We start from the raw sequence: 15,737 nt of genomic DNA, 5'->3' as shown, positions 1-15,737 counted from the left end.
GTTCAGTGTGGTCCCACAGTTGGTCCTTCTTGAGGCACCGATCTTCGTCGAGGAGATGACGAAGCCGATCGGTTCATGACATATTTTTTAAAAGTATTATGATCATTCTGCATTGCGTCAACCCTATGCAGCAATATTTGAAACATGCCCATAAGTTCATCCGCCAAGCCCATGTTCACACCCATGGGCGTTGGTTGATTCGGTCCTACCATGGCCACTTCAAAGGAATCAGCCTCATGGTTAGGGTTATCGTGGATTGTGTCTTCCCTTGTCGATGTGTTCTCCATTGATCTCCTTGTTGATACCATCTTCTTTATCTCTACTATTAATAGAGGTCTGAGGTTTGCCTGGCTCTAATACCAATGATAGGATACGGAACGATTCCTTCAAGATATAGATTTATTGTAGGAAGTAGTCTACGCAACTGAGAGAAAATATTTACCAAACATTTTTCCATAGTCATAAAATTACGAAACTAAGTGGGATCGATCCGTACTCCTTGATCTACATTTTTTGTATTTATGCTCTTAGCAGATACGAAATACAACTGGGACAAAAATATGATATAGTGCGGCTAATGGTGGTGGTGACAGGTGGAATGGATGTTAGGATTATGGATGATAATGAAGATGATGGTGGATCATTGATGTAGTTTAAGGGATAAAGACGAAGAGTAAGAAGTGGTCAATATCCTAGGAAAGTGGGAGGACTCAATAGACAAAGGAGATTAGAAGTTAAGAGAGACCTAGCCAACGGTAGAGGTGGTAGGTTGGTGAAGAGGGAGGAGGGAGATTAGGGTAGAGAGACTATAGATAGAATAAAGAGGCAAGAAATTAATATTCCATAAGTATAATAATTTTGGCTGCCATCCACACCTTTATAAAGGCTAGCCAAAAAGCCAAAATAATAATTATTAACCCTAATTCTAGTGGACTCCCGCTGATCGCGTTCGAACACCTCCAATCACGTTCGAACACACAAAAGACGTTATCTATCAATGCGAACCTGATGTAGACGTTCGAACGTGGCGTTTGAACGCGTCCGACTACGTTCAAGCGCACATTTTGTGTTCTCTATTTTTGTTAACCAGATACAGGCGTTTGCAAAGGCATTCAAATGGCAACCTATAAAAAATTTATTTTAATAAAAATAAATAACTAATGGAATAAGAAAAGACTCTAACTAGGTGTATCAGTTCCTTAACCTTATATTCTGTATAAGTTTATCTTGATAGGATAGGGAGATGGCATGGTCAAGGACAATATTATACTTTCCTTATATCGTTCAATTATAGGGGAATTCATTGTAAGTCATTTTAGACATGCTTACTTTATTTGTTGGTAGTCATAAGTATGCATTGGAGCATTCATTATGTATTTATATTGTTTATAGATCGTTTAGATTATATTCAGTGGAATGTGTGCTCACCATTTCTTGGTAGAAGTATTTTGGAATTAGAGGAAGCAGATGTGGGTACGTAGCGAGGAATAGCAACTGTTACTTCTTGTTAAAGTTTATCTTTCTTACCATTTAGTTACACTTAGCCCTTACGAGGGTTTTATGATCTAAGTTGTATTTTGGATATGTATCTTTGAAGGCTTATTGTGGCATGTGGAATTTGTATCTGGACTTAGTTTGCTTGGGATTGTTTATAGTATGGAACATTTATTGAATACTTTGTGGAAATATTTTACTAAGAAGTCATGTGATGTCCCATTTGGGGATTTACCCACGTGATAAGCATGTGTATTTAGAGGTGGCTATTTGAAATTGATTATCAAAACTTGTGGCTGGCATAGTAGCTCAATAACCTGCACACTAAAGGCTCACTGAGTACATCAAAAGCACATCACAACTCCAATTTGCAAGAATCAACAGAATACATCAGTTCTACCTTATATAATCAAGAGGTGGTACACGACAACAGATTGATGAAGCATTCATAGTTACTACTGCTTGTTTTGAGTTTAATATGACTAAATGAAGCAACCTAAGGCTGCCAAATGGTGCAACAAGAATCAAGATAAGAACAAGAATACAATAAATCAACTTAAAATCCTACTTCAACTTACCAAATTAAGACCAAGAAAACCCGCATTGCCCATGAGATCACTTACCCAAATCTTCAAAACAATGATGCCCTAATCTCAACGGACGGCTCTAGAATGCTCTCCGTTGATCAATTTACCTTTGGGTTGGAGAAATTGAAACAGTTAATAGGGGAAGAGAAATTACCTTCGGGTTTGAGAGAATCTAGGGTTTGGGTTTTTGTAGATCTTTGAATGACATCTGAGTGCTCCATTTTTCTTCCTAGGTAGAGAGAGAGAGAGAGAGAGAGAGAGAGAGAGAGAGAGAGAGAGAGAGAGAGAGAGAGAGAGCTCAAAAGGAGTCTAGAGAAGAAAGCCCAAAGAGTAGAAACAAAAAATAGAAAAAAGATAAAATTAAGCATAAGCTCATCCTCCTTTGCCACCCGCTTCTTCATATGAACTTTTCGAGCATTTTGCTTGCTTTGCTCTTTGTTGAAAAATGTGCAATCATCATTTAAATGGTTCTTTGGATCCATAATAGTTACCTTTCTTCACTGATAATTTCCACTCATATCTACTGGTCATACAATAAAAAAGGAAAATAACATTTCTCAATTGCTAATATTGAAACCTCATATTTCCTTCATTTTCCAACCAACCATTGGCCTTACTAGGTTACACTGCAACACAATGCGATGGCAAACAAGCCACGTAGTTCCATTGACAAAGAATATTAGTGAGTATTTTACAAGCCATTCTCCTTCTTTCCATATATCAACTTAATTATTCACTCCAATAAATATAAGAGCTTCTCATTTGGTTAACATCAAAGGTGCAGCAAGCACCTCAAGGATTTCCCCTCTTCAAGTAATTGAAATGCTCTATTTATCTCTGCAAAGGGCAGCTCATGGGTTATGAAACCATCTAGATTGATATTAATTTCCTGCAAGCAATTCACAAAAAATTGATAAGGAACTTGACTATGATTAGTACTGGAAAAAACAATGAAGCGTATATAGTAGCAGGACCCCTTTCATGCACTTGTCGACAATATTTGGCAGCTCGGACTTCCCTTTGAAATCCCCAAATACACAACCTATGATCCTCCTACCATCAAAGAGCTCCATTGGATGCAATGGAAGCAATCTGGGAGAGAGATGGATCCCTAGAACAACTGTGAACCCCCATCCCTATAAGAAATGTAAACGAAAAGCTCATTCATATTATAATCTTTTAAAAGCAGTGCGGAGAAGTGCTAAAAGTTTGGTGTTCAAATAACTTTTCTAGACTAAAATTTACATCATGCGTAGATACGAAAGCTTCCCGTAGCACACCCAAATTTCCAGTGCACTCAAAGCTGTAATCAACGCCTCCCTTCGTCATTTCCTTTATTATCTGTGAGATAAATATTATCACCTATTTGTATTCACAAAAATATTGATAATTGTAATAGTAGGCATGTTATAGAGTAGAGAAGGAAACCTTTAGGACCAACAAAAAATTTTGTTCAAAAAATTTTATTCTAAAATTTTGCTTGATCAAGAAATTTATGAAATGAAATGTAACTAAATCTATAGAATGTCACTTTGGTAAAAATTATATTCGACTACTTTATCAAAGGCAAACAATTTTAATTGAATAAAATCTATTTTTCATAGTTACATGTATTCCTCTAAATATTTGCGTTTGGGTTGCACAATAATGGCTGATAGTAGTGAGAAGATGGATTGGATTTTTAACAAAAGAGTCATGATAATGTAATGATACGATTCGGACTTCACCGACGTCGTCTCGAGTTTGGATTTACCTTAGGATAAGATTGAGTTTTAGGATAAGATTGAGTTTTAGGATAAGATTGTGTTTTAGGATAAGATTGAGTTTTAGGATAAGATTGTGTTTTAGGATAAGATTGAGTTGTTGGTTAGCCTATAAAAGTATGTGTAGGGCAACCAAAATTAGGAATTGAATATTGAGAATTGAGTTTGCCTTGCCTCCTTCATCTTCTTCGCTCCCGTTCCCTCAATCTCCCCGGCGACGCCGCTTCTAATCTCCTCGACAGGCCAATCACCCTAGTCCCTTAGGAGTGGCCCTCTTCTCCCCTTCTTCCAATTTATCCATCGCTATCCCTAACCTTTCCATCATCCATAACCCTTCCACCATCACTTTTACACCGGTGCCACCCCATCAACACCGGCCCTCCACAATCCACCATTACCCAGGATTTCGTGCCTTCATCCACGGAATCCAAAAACAGAGTATCCTGACGTTCGTCTAATAAATGAACGATATCTCGAGATCCCCAACTCCGATTCGCCTGAAACTAGATCCGTTGGAAAGCTCTTTTCCGGGCCTACAACATATCAAAATTTCACAGTGATCCAACGGCGGGATATTTCGGGATCTTATCTTAAAGTTCCGTGCAAGATCGTAACAATCTGGTATCAGAGCCATAGCACCAAAAGAGGGTTCGTATCAAGCTGGTATCAGAGCCTATAGTCGAGGAAGGATCGTACCAATCTGGTATCAGAGCCACCGTTCCTCGGACAAGCGCTTCCAATGACGACCACCAGATCCATGGCTGCACAGCGTGATGATGAAGAAGAGATTCTCCCAATAGAGGAGGAAGAGACGATTGCGGGGACTTCCACCCGCGGAACCATCCGATCTAATCGGAATACGGAAGAGCCTAGCGTTCTATCCATGTTGGGGTCTATTTCAAAGCAGATTGCCATCAACCACCAGATGATGATGGAGATGATGCGGGAACTACGGGCGTCAAGGGAAGCAATGTCTAACGGAAGGCCCCCATCGACCCCACGACGCGAGTCCACCCCCTTGAATCAATCCTCACCGGTTCAGCCTTTGCAACCACAAGAGCCGCTGCTACCACCACCCTATGGGCAGAGGCAAGCAAGGATGGTTACACCAGGTCCAGTTGCAGGTGAACCCATCCGACGAGCGAATCACCATGGAGACCACATTGGAGATCAAGATCCATGGGCGGGCCGATACGATCCGGAACCACGGCGAGTTGATCTAAACCGAAGGAGGGATCATCAACCCTTCATGGTGCATCCTCCGCCGGTTAGACAAGGAGTTGGGCATGATCCGGAACGAGACAACGGCATTCGTGGACAAGTCGTGCGTCTCGAATTCCCTAAGTTCAAAGGTGGCGATCCAATTGATTGGTTGTATAGGGCGGAGCAATTCTTTGCATACCAAGGTACGGCGGAAGAATACAAGGTGACGCTTGCAAGCTTCCACCTTGAGGATGCGGCGCTTCATTGGTTTCGATCAGCCAATGCCATTGAGGCCATCGAAACTTGGGCTGAATTTTGCGCCGATATCACACGGCGATTTGGAGTATCGGGCTATGAAGACTTTGATGCTCTCCTCTCAAAGACGGTTCAGAAGACCACGGTTGGGTCATACCAAGAAGAATTTGAGAGGATTAGTAGCCGATGTCATCCACCATGGACGGATCGGCAACTTCGCAAAGACCTTCATCTCCGGGCTGCGGGGGTGACATACAAGCCGATGTGAGGGCTTTAAGGCCTAGAACCTTAAAAGAGGCCTTCCAAGATGCGGTGCTTATGGAAGACAAGCATAGAGCCATGAAGATACACTGGAAGCAGAGTTGGACAAGCCAAGGAAACCGCACTCAAGCTCTACCAAACATAGCGGCAGGAAACACTAGCGGAGTACCAAGAGCTGCTACTGCATTGATACCTCCTCGAGCACCCTTGAAGCCATCCCAAGATGTGAAGTACGCACTTAGAGGTCCGGGGCGAGCACTCACACCTGCCCAAGTAGAAGAAAGAAGAGCCAAGGGCTTATGCTTCCGTTGTGATGAGAAGTTTGTACCAGGGCATCGTTGTGCTAAACCGATGGGATCGGTGATGCTCATCGATGGATTGGAGGAAGCGGAGGATGAGCTTGCAGCTGAAAGCGCAGATGTGGCTGGACATCGAGGAGAAGAAGTTGAGGAGCAAAACGTGGAGGACGTGATAGCTGAAATCTCCCTCCACGCTTATTCGGGGACGGCGGCGCCAAAGACATTGCGGGTGAACGGAGTAGTCAAGAAGACCACGGTGAGAATCTTGATTGACACCGGGTCCACCCACAACTTCATTGACATGAGGCTCCTTAGGAAGATTGGGCTCGAGTCGGAACCCACGGAAGGGTTCGATGTGACGATTGGAGATGGCACCACCTTGCGAGCGATTCTATTTGTGGAGGTGCGGAATTGAAGGTGCAAGGCCAAACTTTCACATTGGATCTTTATCCATTGGCCTTGCAAGGTGCCGATATTGTTTTAGGGACCCAATGGCTTCGGAGCTTGGGGCCCGTGACCTTTGATTTTATAAGCCTCACATTGACCTTTTGGAGAGATGGTCGAGAGTGTTGTTGGATGGAAGTAAACCGCTGCTTGAACTTTCAAAAAAAAGAGAGCTCACTTCTTTCTCGGCACCCACTTTTCCTTTCTTTTCAGATCTACGAAGAGCCAGTGCAGAGGATAGTGATCTGGTCCGACTCATGGAGGAGTTGAGAGCGAACCCCTCAAGCAACCCCGAGCACGAGGAGCGCAATGGGTTAGTACTAGAGCACGGGCGAATCAAGGTACCCCAAAACGAAGAGCTACGGAGGCTATTGATGGCACACTTCCATGATACTCCTATAGCAGGTCATGAAGGGGTATTACGTACTTACAAGCGGCTGGCCCAAAACTGTACTTGGGCCGGGATGAAGACGGACGTGAAGAAGTATGTGCGTGAATGTCAAATCTGCCAACGAGCCAAATCGGAGGCACTCAAGCCTAGCGGGCTACTGCAACCACTACCGATACCAGAGCGTATTTGGGAGGATATCTCCATGGACTTCATCGAGGGGCTGCCGGAAGTTCGAGGACAATCGGTGGTGTTTGTTGTGGTGGATAAACTGAGCAAGTATGCACATTTCATAACATTGTCTCACCCGTTTTCAGCAAAAAGGGTTGCTGAAATTTTTGTTCGGGAAGTGGCACGCTTGCATGGGATGCCTAGGACGATCGTGTCAGACCGGGATCGCATCTTCATAAGTGAGTTTTGGTCCGAGTTCTTCAGATTGCAAGGGACTCAAATCAATCTTAGTTCAGCTTATCACCCCGAGACGGATGGCCAAACCGAGGTGGTGAATCGTGGACTAGAGCAATACTTGCGATGCTTTGTGGCGGATCGACCAAAGGATTGGGTCAAATTTCTTCCCTGGGCTGAGTGGTCATACAATACCGCTCATCACTCAAGCATTGGCATGACCCCATTTGAGGCGGTTTATGGGCGCACTCCCCCTGTCTTGCGTGCCTACGATAGACTCGCGGCGACGGATAGGACTGAGCTTGACTTGGAGCTTGCTGATCGAGATAAAACATTGAGACGGCTCAAGACTCACCTAGCCACAGCACAAAACCGCATGAAGCAAACGCATGACAAAGGCAGATGTGAGCGAGAATTTGAGGTGGATCAATTGGTGTTCGTTCGAGCTCAACCGTATCGACAATCCACATTGAGGCCAATTTTGAACCAAAAGTTGGGATACACTATGGTCCGTACCGAGTGCTACAACGAATTGGTCCAGTAGCTTACCGATTGGACCTACCTGAAGGAACTAGGATACATCCCGTCTTCCATGTCTCGGCATTGAAGGCCCAGATCGGGCCTAACCATGTAGTGGGTTCGACCTTACCCGAACCAATGGAGGAAGATGGCTCCAATGAGCCGGTTCGAGTCCTAAGTCGTAGGAGAAGACGCCAAGGATCCAGATTAGAGACTGAAGTGCTGATTGAGTGGCTGGGCAAACCTACTGACGAGTCTACATGGGAGCTAGAGACAGACATCATGGATCGCTTCCCAAATTTCAAACCTTGAGGACAAGGTTGCGGAAGCGTGGTGGATTGATACGATTCGGACTTCACCGACGTCGTCTCGAGTTTGGATTTACCTTAGGATAAGATTGAGTTTTAGGATAAGATTGAGTTTTAGGATAAGATTGTGTTTTAGGATAAGATTGAGTTTTAGGATAAGATTGTGTTTTAGGATAAGATTGAGTTGTTGGTTAGCCTATAAAAGTATGTGTAGGGCAACCAAAATTAGGAATTGAATATTGAGAATTGAGTTTGCCTTGCCTCCTTCATCTTCTTCGCTCCCGTTCCCTCAATCTCCCCGGCGACGCCGCTTCTAATCTCCCTCGACAGCCAATCACCCTAGTCCCTTAGGAGTGGCCCTCTTCTCCCCCTTCTTCCAATTTATCCATCGCTATCCCTAACCTTTCCATCATCCATAACCCTTCCACCATCACTTTTACACCGGTGCCACCCCATCAACACCGGCCCTCCACAATCCACCATTACCCAGGATTTCGTGCCTTCATCCACGGAATCCAAAAACAGAGTATCCTGACGTTCGTCTACTAAACGAACGATATCTCGAGATCCCCAACTCCGATTCGCCTGAAACTAGATCCGTTGGAAATCTCTTTTCCGGGCCTACAACATATCAAAATTTCACAGTGATCCAACGGCGGGATATTTCGGGATCTTATCTTAAAGTTCCTTGCAAGATCGTAACAATCTGGTATCAGAGCCATAGCACCAAAAGAGGGTTCGTATCAAGCTGGTATCAGAGCCTATAGCCGAGGAAGGATCGTACCATGTAATTGTATTACAATGTCCATTATTATGTTTCGCTCATGTGCCAACTTTTGTTAGCCCTACATAATGTATCTAGAAGGTACATATTTAGATGGGCTTAATTGCACTTTGCCACCCCATACTTTGACCCTGTATCACTTTGCTCCCCCTAACATTCTATGAGTTAAAACTCACGTGACAAGAACATGAACAGTAGATTATTTACATAAAGAAGAAATTACCCTCATGTTGGTCAAAAGAATATGTTTTAGACAATTTTGCCCTCATCTCCTTCCTTGGATGAACTACAAAATGGCTTCCACTCTTTTTTTCCAGCCCATTTCCTTCTCCAAGCCCTAAGTTTCTTTATCCTATTTTTCTACATCTTCCCAACAACATGACTACTACAAAGCAAAAAAAAAAATTGTATCTTTTTCTTTCTCTCAACTGCAATAAACTAAATCAACAATTCTTCATTCCTTTTTCTCATCTCTTTGTTGGCTCCTTCCATGGTAAATAATTTCTTTTTAATCTCCATAATTTCTAATTCTAGCTTATCAATCATCTCTACATTTTGGCTAAAATTCTTGACTCTAAAAGATATGGGAGGATCAATCCAAGAAAATAAACCACAAGAGTTTTCTTTCTGCACATATAACAAATCTAACATTTGATTAGAAAAAAATATAATAGGATATGCTACCATCTATCATCCACCTTGAAGCGCATGCAGCCTAGAAATCTCCTCCCTAGGTTGCTCTCGGTGTGGGAGGTCTTAATAACAACTCTTACTCTACAATGATAGAATGCATCTTCAAGAAAGGGGTATTTGGTGTTGCTGCTACTTGTGCTAGAAGCCATGTTGTTGGAAAGACGTAGAAAAATAGGATGAAGAAACTTAGGGTTTGGGGAAGGAATGGGCCGGGAAAAAAGAGTGGAAGCCATTTTGTAGTTCATCCAAAGAAGGATGTTCTGTGTCTTCTCCGATGCTTGAGTGCTTTGACAACCTTGAGAGGAAAGAATTCAAGGGATATGAGCGACAGGTTAAAGAGGAAGAAGAAGAGAAGAAGACGAGATGAGAAGGTCTCATTCTCTTTTCTTTCCTCTCTTAGAATTGACAATGTGGGCAATGTGAGCGATGTGATCGTGCAAGGCAGAGTTGTCTAATCAGTGGTAGGTGAGGGTAAATATGTAATTTAATTTTTGAGCTAATAAATCATAATAATGCCATCTAACTACAAAGGGATAGAAATGTAATTTTATGACTTCTGTTAACAGCGTCTAAGGGGTTGTAGTATTTCAAAAATATAGAGGGGTATTTGTATGTTTTTATAGTACAGGGGGCAAAGTGATATAGGGTTAAAGTATATAGGGGCAAAGTATAATTAAGTCTATTTAGAAGTAATAATTTGCTTCCGTCCAATGTATATTATGTACTTCCTACTTAGTTTTTCTTTTACTGAAAATTATATCAAAAACATCATATATTTTATCTTTATTATTATTCATACCATATCATATGGATATTTATTATTGAACCATACACTTTACTTTTAATGCATCAAAAACAAACTTAAAACCTTATAGTTACTATATAAATGGTGGAAATTAACTATAGATTTAAAATAACTTTAATATACCTAAGTAAGTTTCTTAAAATTAAGGTAAAAATAAAGAGAACCAGACTTTGATGTCAAAAAAAGATATCATAAGTAGTTAAAAGTTATAACTCACAATGTTTTTGAAGTATAAAAATGAAAAATCAGGATCGAATAATAAATATCTATATAGTAAGATTTGAATAATAATAGAGAAAAAGGTATTTCAAATATAGTTTTCTATTATTTATGTGTTTTCTTATTAGAAATAATTACTGCAGAGTAGTTTTTATTTAACTCTTTTTTTTATGTCAATCGCGTAGGCAAATGTGACTTGTTTGATAAGACGAAAATAAATGAATTTGTCAATTTCAATCCTACCTCATTTGCAGGTTTGCTGCACTCTTTTGGATTGACAAAATCCGTGATGCCCATCTCCCGGCCTGAAATGTGTCAAAAAATATCTCCACTTAACCTAAATCTAAAAACAGATAATTAAATAAAAAAAATACTGTCACTTTTATAATTAAAAAATAAAAAAAAAACCAAAATGCTTCTCTTTTAATTTTAAAAGTTGATCCCTTTCATTATTTATCTTTTAAAACTTACTCAAGCATATTAAGATTATTTTGTATATATATTTACTTTAGCTCATCTCTATACCAACTACGAGTAAAATAATTAACGATAGGATATTTTTAAAGCAAGTGTTTTTAATAAATTTCACTTGAAGCAGTTGTTAGTCTATGTCAGGAATTGATATTAGTCACAGATCTAAGATTCAACAGTCTGGCATACTTTATGATATTTGACGTGGTATAATTAAAAAGTAAACAGAGTATCATGTAATTATTTTTGCCCTGTATTACGTGGTAACTGATACTTAATAGCAAATAGTGAATTTTTGCTCCGACTCTAAACCTAAGTCGGATTAGTCATATGCCGATTTGGTTATCTACGTCAATCCTTTGGCAAGTCATATGCTAATTTGGTGCTTAATATAGTCGGTCAAGGTAAGACAAATATAGAGATTATATATAGATTAACTTAATAACTAACTGGTGCTCTCGATTCACACGTTAATACATTATTGAAAGCTACCTTTGGCGAATTTATCAGGGTTGATGTCAACCCCAATGATCTGAGAGGCACCACGCAACCGTGCTCCTTCGGCAACCTATAATATGAATTATTTTTTTAATTAGAAAGATGTAAGCATGGAAAGGGAGGAATAATAAATTGCATTTCTTTGGTCTATTAGCTAAGATTATTATTGTAATATATTCCTGACCGCAAGGCCAACAGCACCGAGCCCAAATATCGCCACGCTTGAGCCCTTTGTCACATTGGCCGTATTCCACGCAGCTCCCACACCTGCTTGTTTTAAATAATTGAGGGGACAAAGATATATCTGAAGAAACAAATCATGATCCCAAAAAGTAATTCAGGTCACCATATTTAATTTACTTTTTATAATTCTTGCCTTAGTTATCGTACATCTCTTGCTCTAATATATATATTAACTTATCAATCACTTTAACAGTTCAATTTACCTTACGACTATCAAATAATGCAACACTGCAGATGTAAGCATCAGTAGGACCCTAAGTCTATTATTGGAGTGAAGAGCCCGGACAAAGCATGATGCAACTAGTCATTTAATGGAAAATAATTGAAGATCAGAATTTCTCAGTTTTCACATATTATTCGAGAATGAATGAGAGCCCGTTTGATTTTGTACTGTCTGGTTGTTTTACCTAAAGGTCAAAACTTTTATTTTGCTGGTTGTATACTGTTAAGTTGTTTGGGAGTACCTTAGAGGTTGAAAGATATGCATTTGAAATTGTTTGATTGTTAAAAATAGGATGAAAAGTACAAATTGAGGATATGTTATGTTAAATGATTAGACTATTCTTGATAGTGGTCGGATAGAGTAGGAATAATATAATAAGGAGAATTTATCACCTATGCCCTCTATTGATCTACACTCTTTATGAGAGCATATGTATCACTCGGAAAAAACATATGCAATGGCAGTTCCAACGTATAAAATTCATATCACGTGGGTTGAGAACAATGCTATTGCGTACCTGTGGATATACCGCAGCTAAGCAAGCACATCTTATCAAGAGGCGCCTCTGGGTTGATCTTAACCACACAAGCGAAGTCAACAACGGTGTACTCCGCGAAGGTGGAGGTGTTAAGAAAATGGTACACCGGCCGGCGCTCTCCGTTCCTGCGATCTACTACCGAGAATCTCGTCCGACCATCGCCGACCATGACACTCTTGAAAGGGTTCACTCGAAATTTATTGCACAGGTTCGTCTTCTCGGAATGACAGTAGGCGCAGTCGCCGCACTCTCCGTTGAAAATGGGCACCACATGATCCCCCTCCTTCATGTCCTCCACTCCTTCTCCCACGCTCTCTACCACTCTATATACATATCCATCGAGAAATTAAAGATGCATATAGCTAAATCTTGGCTTCCAAATACTTTACATAAACTAATTATTAATCTTAATTTCATGACTCCTTACCCGGCTGCCTCGTGGCCCAGAATCCGCGGAAAAGCACGTTGCAGTTCGTTCTTAGGCACAACGATAAGACGATCGATTCATAATAATATATAGATATATTTATCAGTACACCAAAACTTTTGTAGTTTAGATTCAAGAAATTCTACTAACTAATTCTGATACCTCGCCCTTCCAAGCACTGAGATCAGTGTGGCATATGGAAGCAAAGAGGATCTTGATTCGGACCTCCATTTTGTGGGGAGGTTCGACTTCCACGTCTTCTAGAATGAACGGTTCTCCGGGAGCCCATACAACAGCGGCTAATTCACAAGATGAGAAAAGAGGTCGGATTATTAAATAACAATCACAAGAGATTATCAACAATGAATCAGTAATAAGAGATTAAATTACCTTTGCACGTGATGATTTTGGATTGTGCATTGCTTGTTTGTTGACCATTTGAAGTTGCCTCGGAAATTCCTTCCATATCTCTGTAGACAGGAGAGGCTAGACAATCGATTGGAGGTAAGAATGGAGTACAGGAGATGGCTCTTGAGGTCTTCTTATGGACGTAATAGTAGGAAAGGAACAGACGCTAGCTGTTTGAAGAGTATATTAATTGTTTTCAACGCAGTAATAAGAAACTTTTAGCGTAAGAATATTTTGATCCGGACAATTTCATGACGCGAGCACCGAAGAAAACGGGCAAGACGGTGAATTTTAACTCTAAATTTTTATTTTTACTTTATGCATTAAATATAGATTGTAAAGCTAAATGTCTTCAATATAATCATAATTTTTCTGCGTTAACTAAGAATGACACTACTGACCTAATGAGTCATATTAAAAAAATAAGCACAAAAAAAATTAACTTGATTTCAGTTAAATATTGCTTAGTCAAGGTGCTTTAGGCAATCTTTCTAATTTTCGACGGAATTCTAAAAATGCACGTAAAGTTAATATATTATTCAAAGAAATAAATTTTTTGCTATGGGTAATGATCCGAAACGTTGTTTACAAAGAGGTTTTAATTCGGCTTTTAAAAGAATTTCTCATCACACAATTAAAAGAGATGTTTTAAAATATTTTGCTAAAGAAAACAAAAAATTAATTTCAAATTTTGTAAAACTGAAATCTAGAATTTCTATTACTAGTGATATTTGGATTCCATGCCTACATTGGTCTTTTATGTGTATAACGGCATATTTTATTGATGATAATTAGAAAATATAAAAAATGAATAATTTCTTTTGGAAAGCTTGATGAGAGAGTCATACTGGTGAATATCTTTCTCGTACTATTATTCAATAGTTAACAAATTATAATATCTAAAATAAGATTTTTTTTCTCTCTCTTTATAATGCTTCTAATAAAAATTTCATAATTTCTTAATCTTCGATGTTTTCTTTCTTTAATGGTGAATTATTACATAATAGATATATGTGTTATATTATAAATTTAATTATACAATGTGGTGTAAAAAATTGCTGAGATAATTTATAAAATTAGACAAATTATACATCATATTATTTTTAATGATAAAAGAGCTAGAACATTTGTAAATATGTGTAAAATGTGTGAATTAAAAGCTAAATGTTGGAATTAATCTTGAATATCGAAAAGCGATAATTTCTTATGTGTTTTTAGATATTAATAATGAACTAGAATGTCCTACTGATTTAGAGTGGAAAAATTGATACGACTCGGTCCATATTGGCTCCACTCGCGACATTGGGTTCATTGGAATGAGCTAGTTGATTTTTGTTTGAAGAAATAAAAGGATTTTTCTTGGGGGCATTCGAACGCAGGACTGCATTCGAACGGGCCATGCGAATGCCTATACGCGTTCACAAAAATAGAGAACACTATTTGCACATTCGAACGCGATCGTTTGAATACCTGTACACTTTCACAATGACAAAGAACGGTAATTCCACGTTCAAATGCAATCGGGTGCGTTCGAACACACCGCGACAAAAATTAAGGTTTTTAACTTAGTTGATGGGTCCCTAGAGTGAGCCTCTATAAATATGTGGAGAAAACCCTAATTGGAGGAATCTAATAATTGAAATGGCACTGTGCCTTTATCTCTTTCTTTCTTGCTCCAGCCATTGGCGCCTTCTCTCACCTCCTTCCTTCCACCATCCAATTTTTTGGTCGGCTTCCTCTAACTCCGAATCCCCCTCTTCTACAACAACTTCTCCCCCTTCACACCAAAGAATTAACCTAGCACCTATCTAGACATCAAAGGGCTATCAAGCTATGGTTTATCTAACCTTCGGTCACTGTTCAATCGATATCTCAAGATGTAGCCATCTAAGTCTTGCGATCTTAGATTCACTGGAAAGCTCTTTGTTAGGTTTTTAATTATTGGAAATTGTGTACAAAATATTCTAAGTGTACTTTTTATATATATATGAGCTTTACACAAGTCTAGAAAATATTTGGTTTGAAGAATTGCAAAATTATTGGAGCAAAGTTGATGAGATCAAGTCATGCCGAACGCACCCGGGCCGCGTTCGAATGCACCAACGAAGTTTGAAAATCTTAGACTTTCGTGAGTACGGATAAGATTTGGATTTGGCTCTATCTTGTACTTTCCTGAGTACGGATAAGATTAGGATTTGACTCTATCTTGTACTTTCGTAAGTACGGATAAGATTTGGATTTGGCTCTATCTTGTACTTTCGTGAGTACGGATAAGACTTAGATTTGGCTCTATCTTGAAGATCATATATAAGGATTGTGATGCCCTATCTCTAGGGTGGTTGAAGAAGCATTATTGAAGGAGACTTCTTGAGGCTACATCGGTTCTTCAACTATCAAGGTTCCACTCATCTACAAAACTTAATCTTTCGTCTTAAGGGTTATCTAGACGAAAGATCAATCTCGAGGGCTACTGAGATTGAACTTCAATCACAAGAAGCAGTG

General features: G+C 39.6%; 1 protein-coding gene across 2 annotated transcripts; it reads right to left on the bottom strand.

The window, feature by feature from the left end:
* Positions 1-2,642: 2,642 nt before the first annotated feature.
* LOC140799174 (alcohol dehydrogenase-like 4) lies at positions 2,643-13,384 on the bottom strand. 2 transcript variants are annotated; one of them, XM_073153343.1, is made up of 10 exons: positions 13,218-13,384; positions 12,990-13,126; positions 12,828-12,877; positions 12,380-12,723; positions 11,581-11,663; positions 11,391-11,466; positions 10,671-10,732; positions 3,327-3,422; positions 3,056-3,217; positions 2,643-2,970 (listed from the first exon to the last, which is right to left on the bottom strand). In XM_073153343.1, exons 1-10 carry the CDS (start codon positions 13,291-13,293, stop codon positions 2,854-2,856), a joined length of 1,203 nt encoding a protein of 400 aa, XP_073009444.1. In that variant the 5' UTR covers positions 13,294-13,384; the 3' UTR covers positions 2,643-2,853. The 2 variants fall into 2 exon arrangements, with proteins under 2 accessions (XP_073009444.1, XP_073009445.1); XM_073153344.1 differs by lacking the exon at positions 3,327-3,422.
* Positions 13,385-15,737: the final 2,353 nt, after the last annotated feature.

This window comes from Typha latifolia, chromosome 12, assembly GCF_019914945.1.
Source record: "Typha latifolia isolate L0001 chromosome 12, TyphaL0001v2, whole genome shotgun sequence".
NCBI lineage: Eukaryota > Viridiplantae > Streptophyta > Magnoliopsida > Poales > Typhaceae > Typha > Typha latifolia.
The sequence above is the reverse complement of the archived record's forward strand: the minus strand, read 5'-3'. Positions and strand labels throughout refer to the sequence as shown.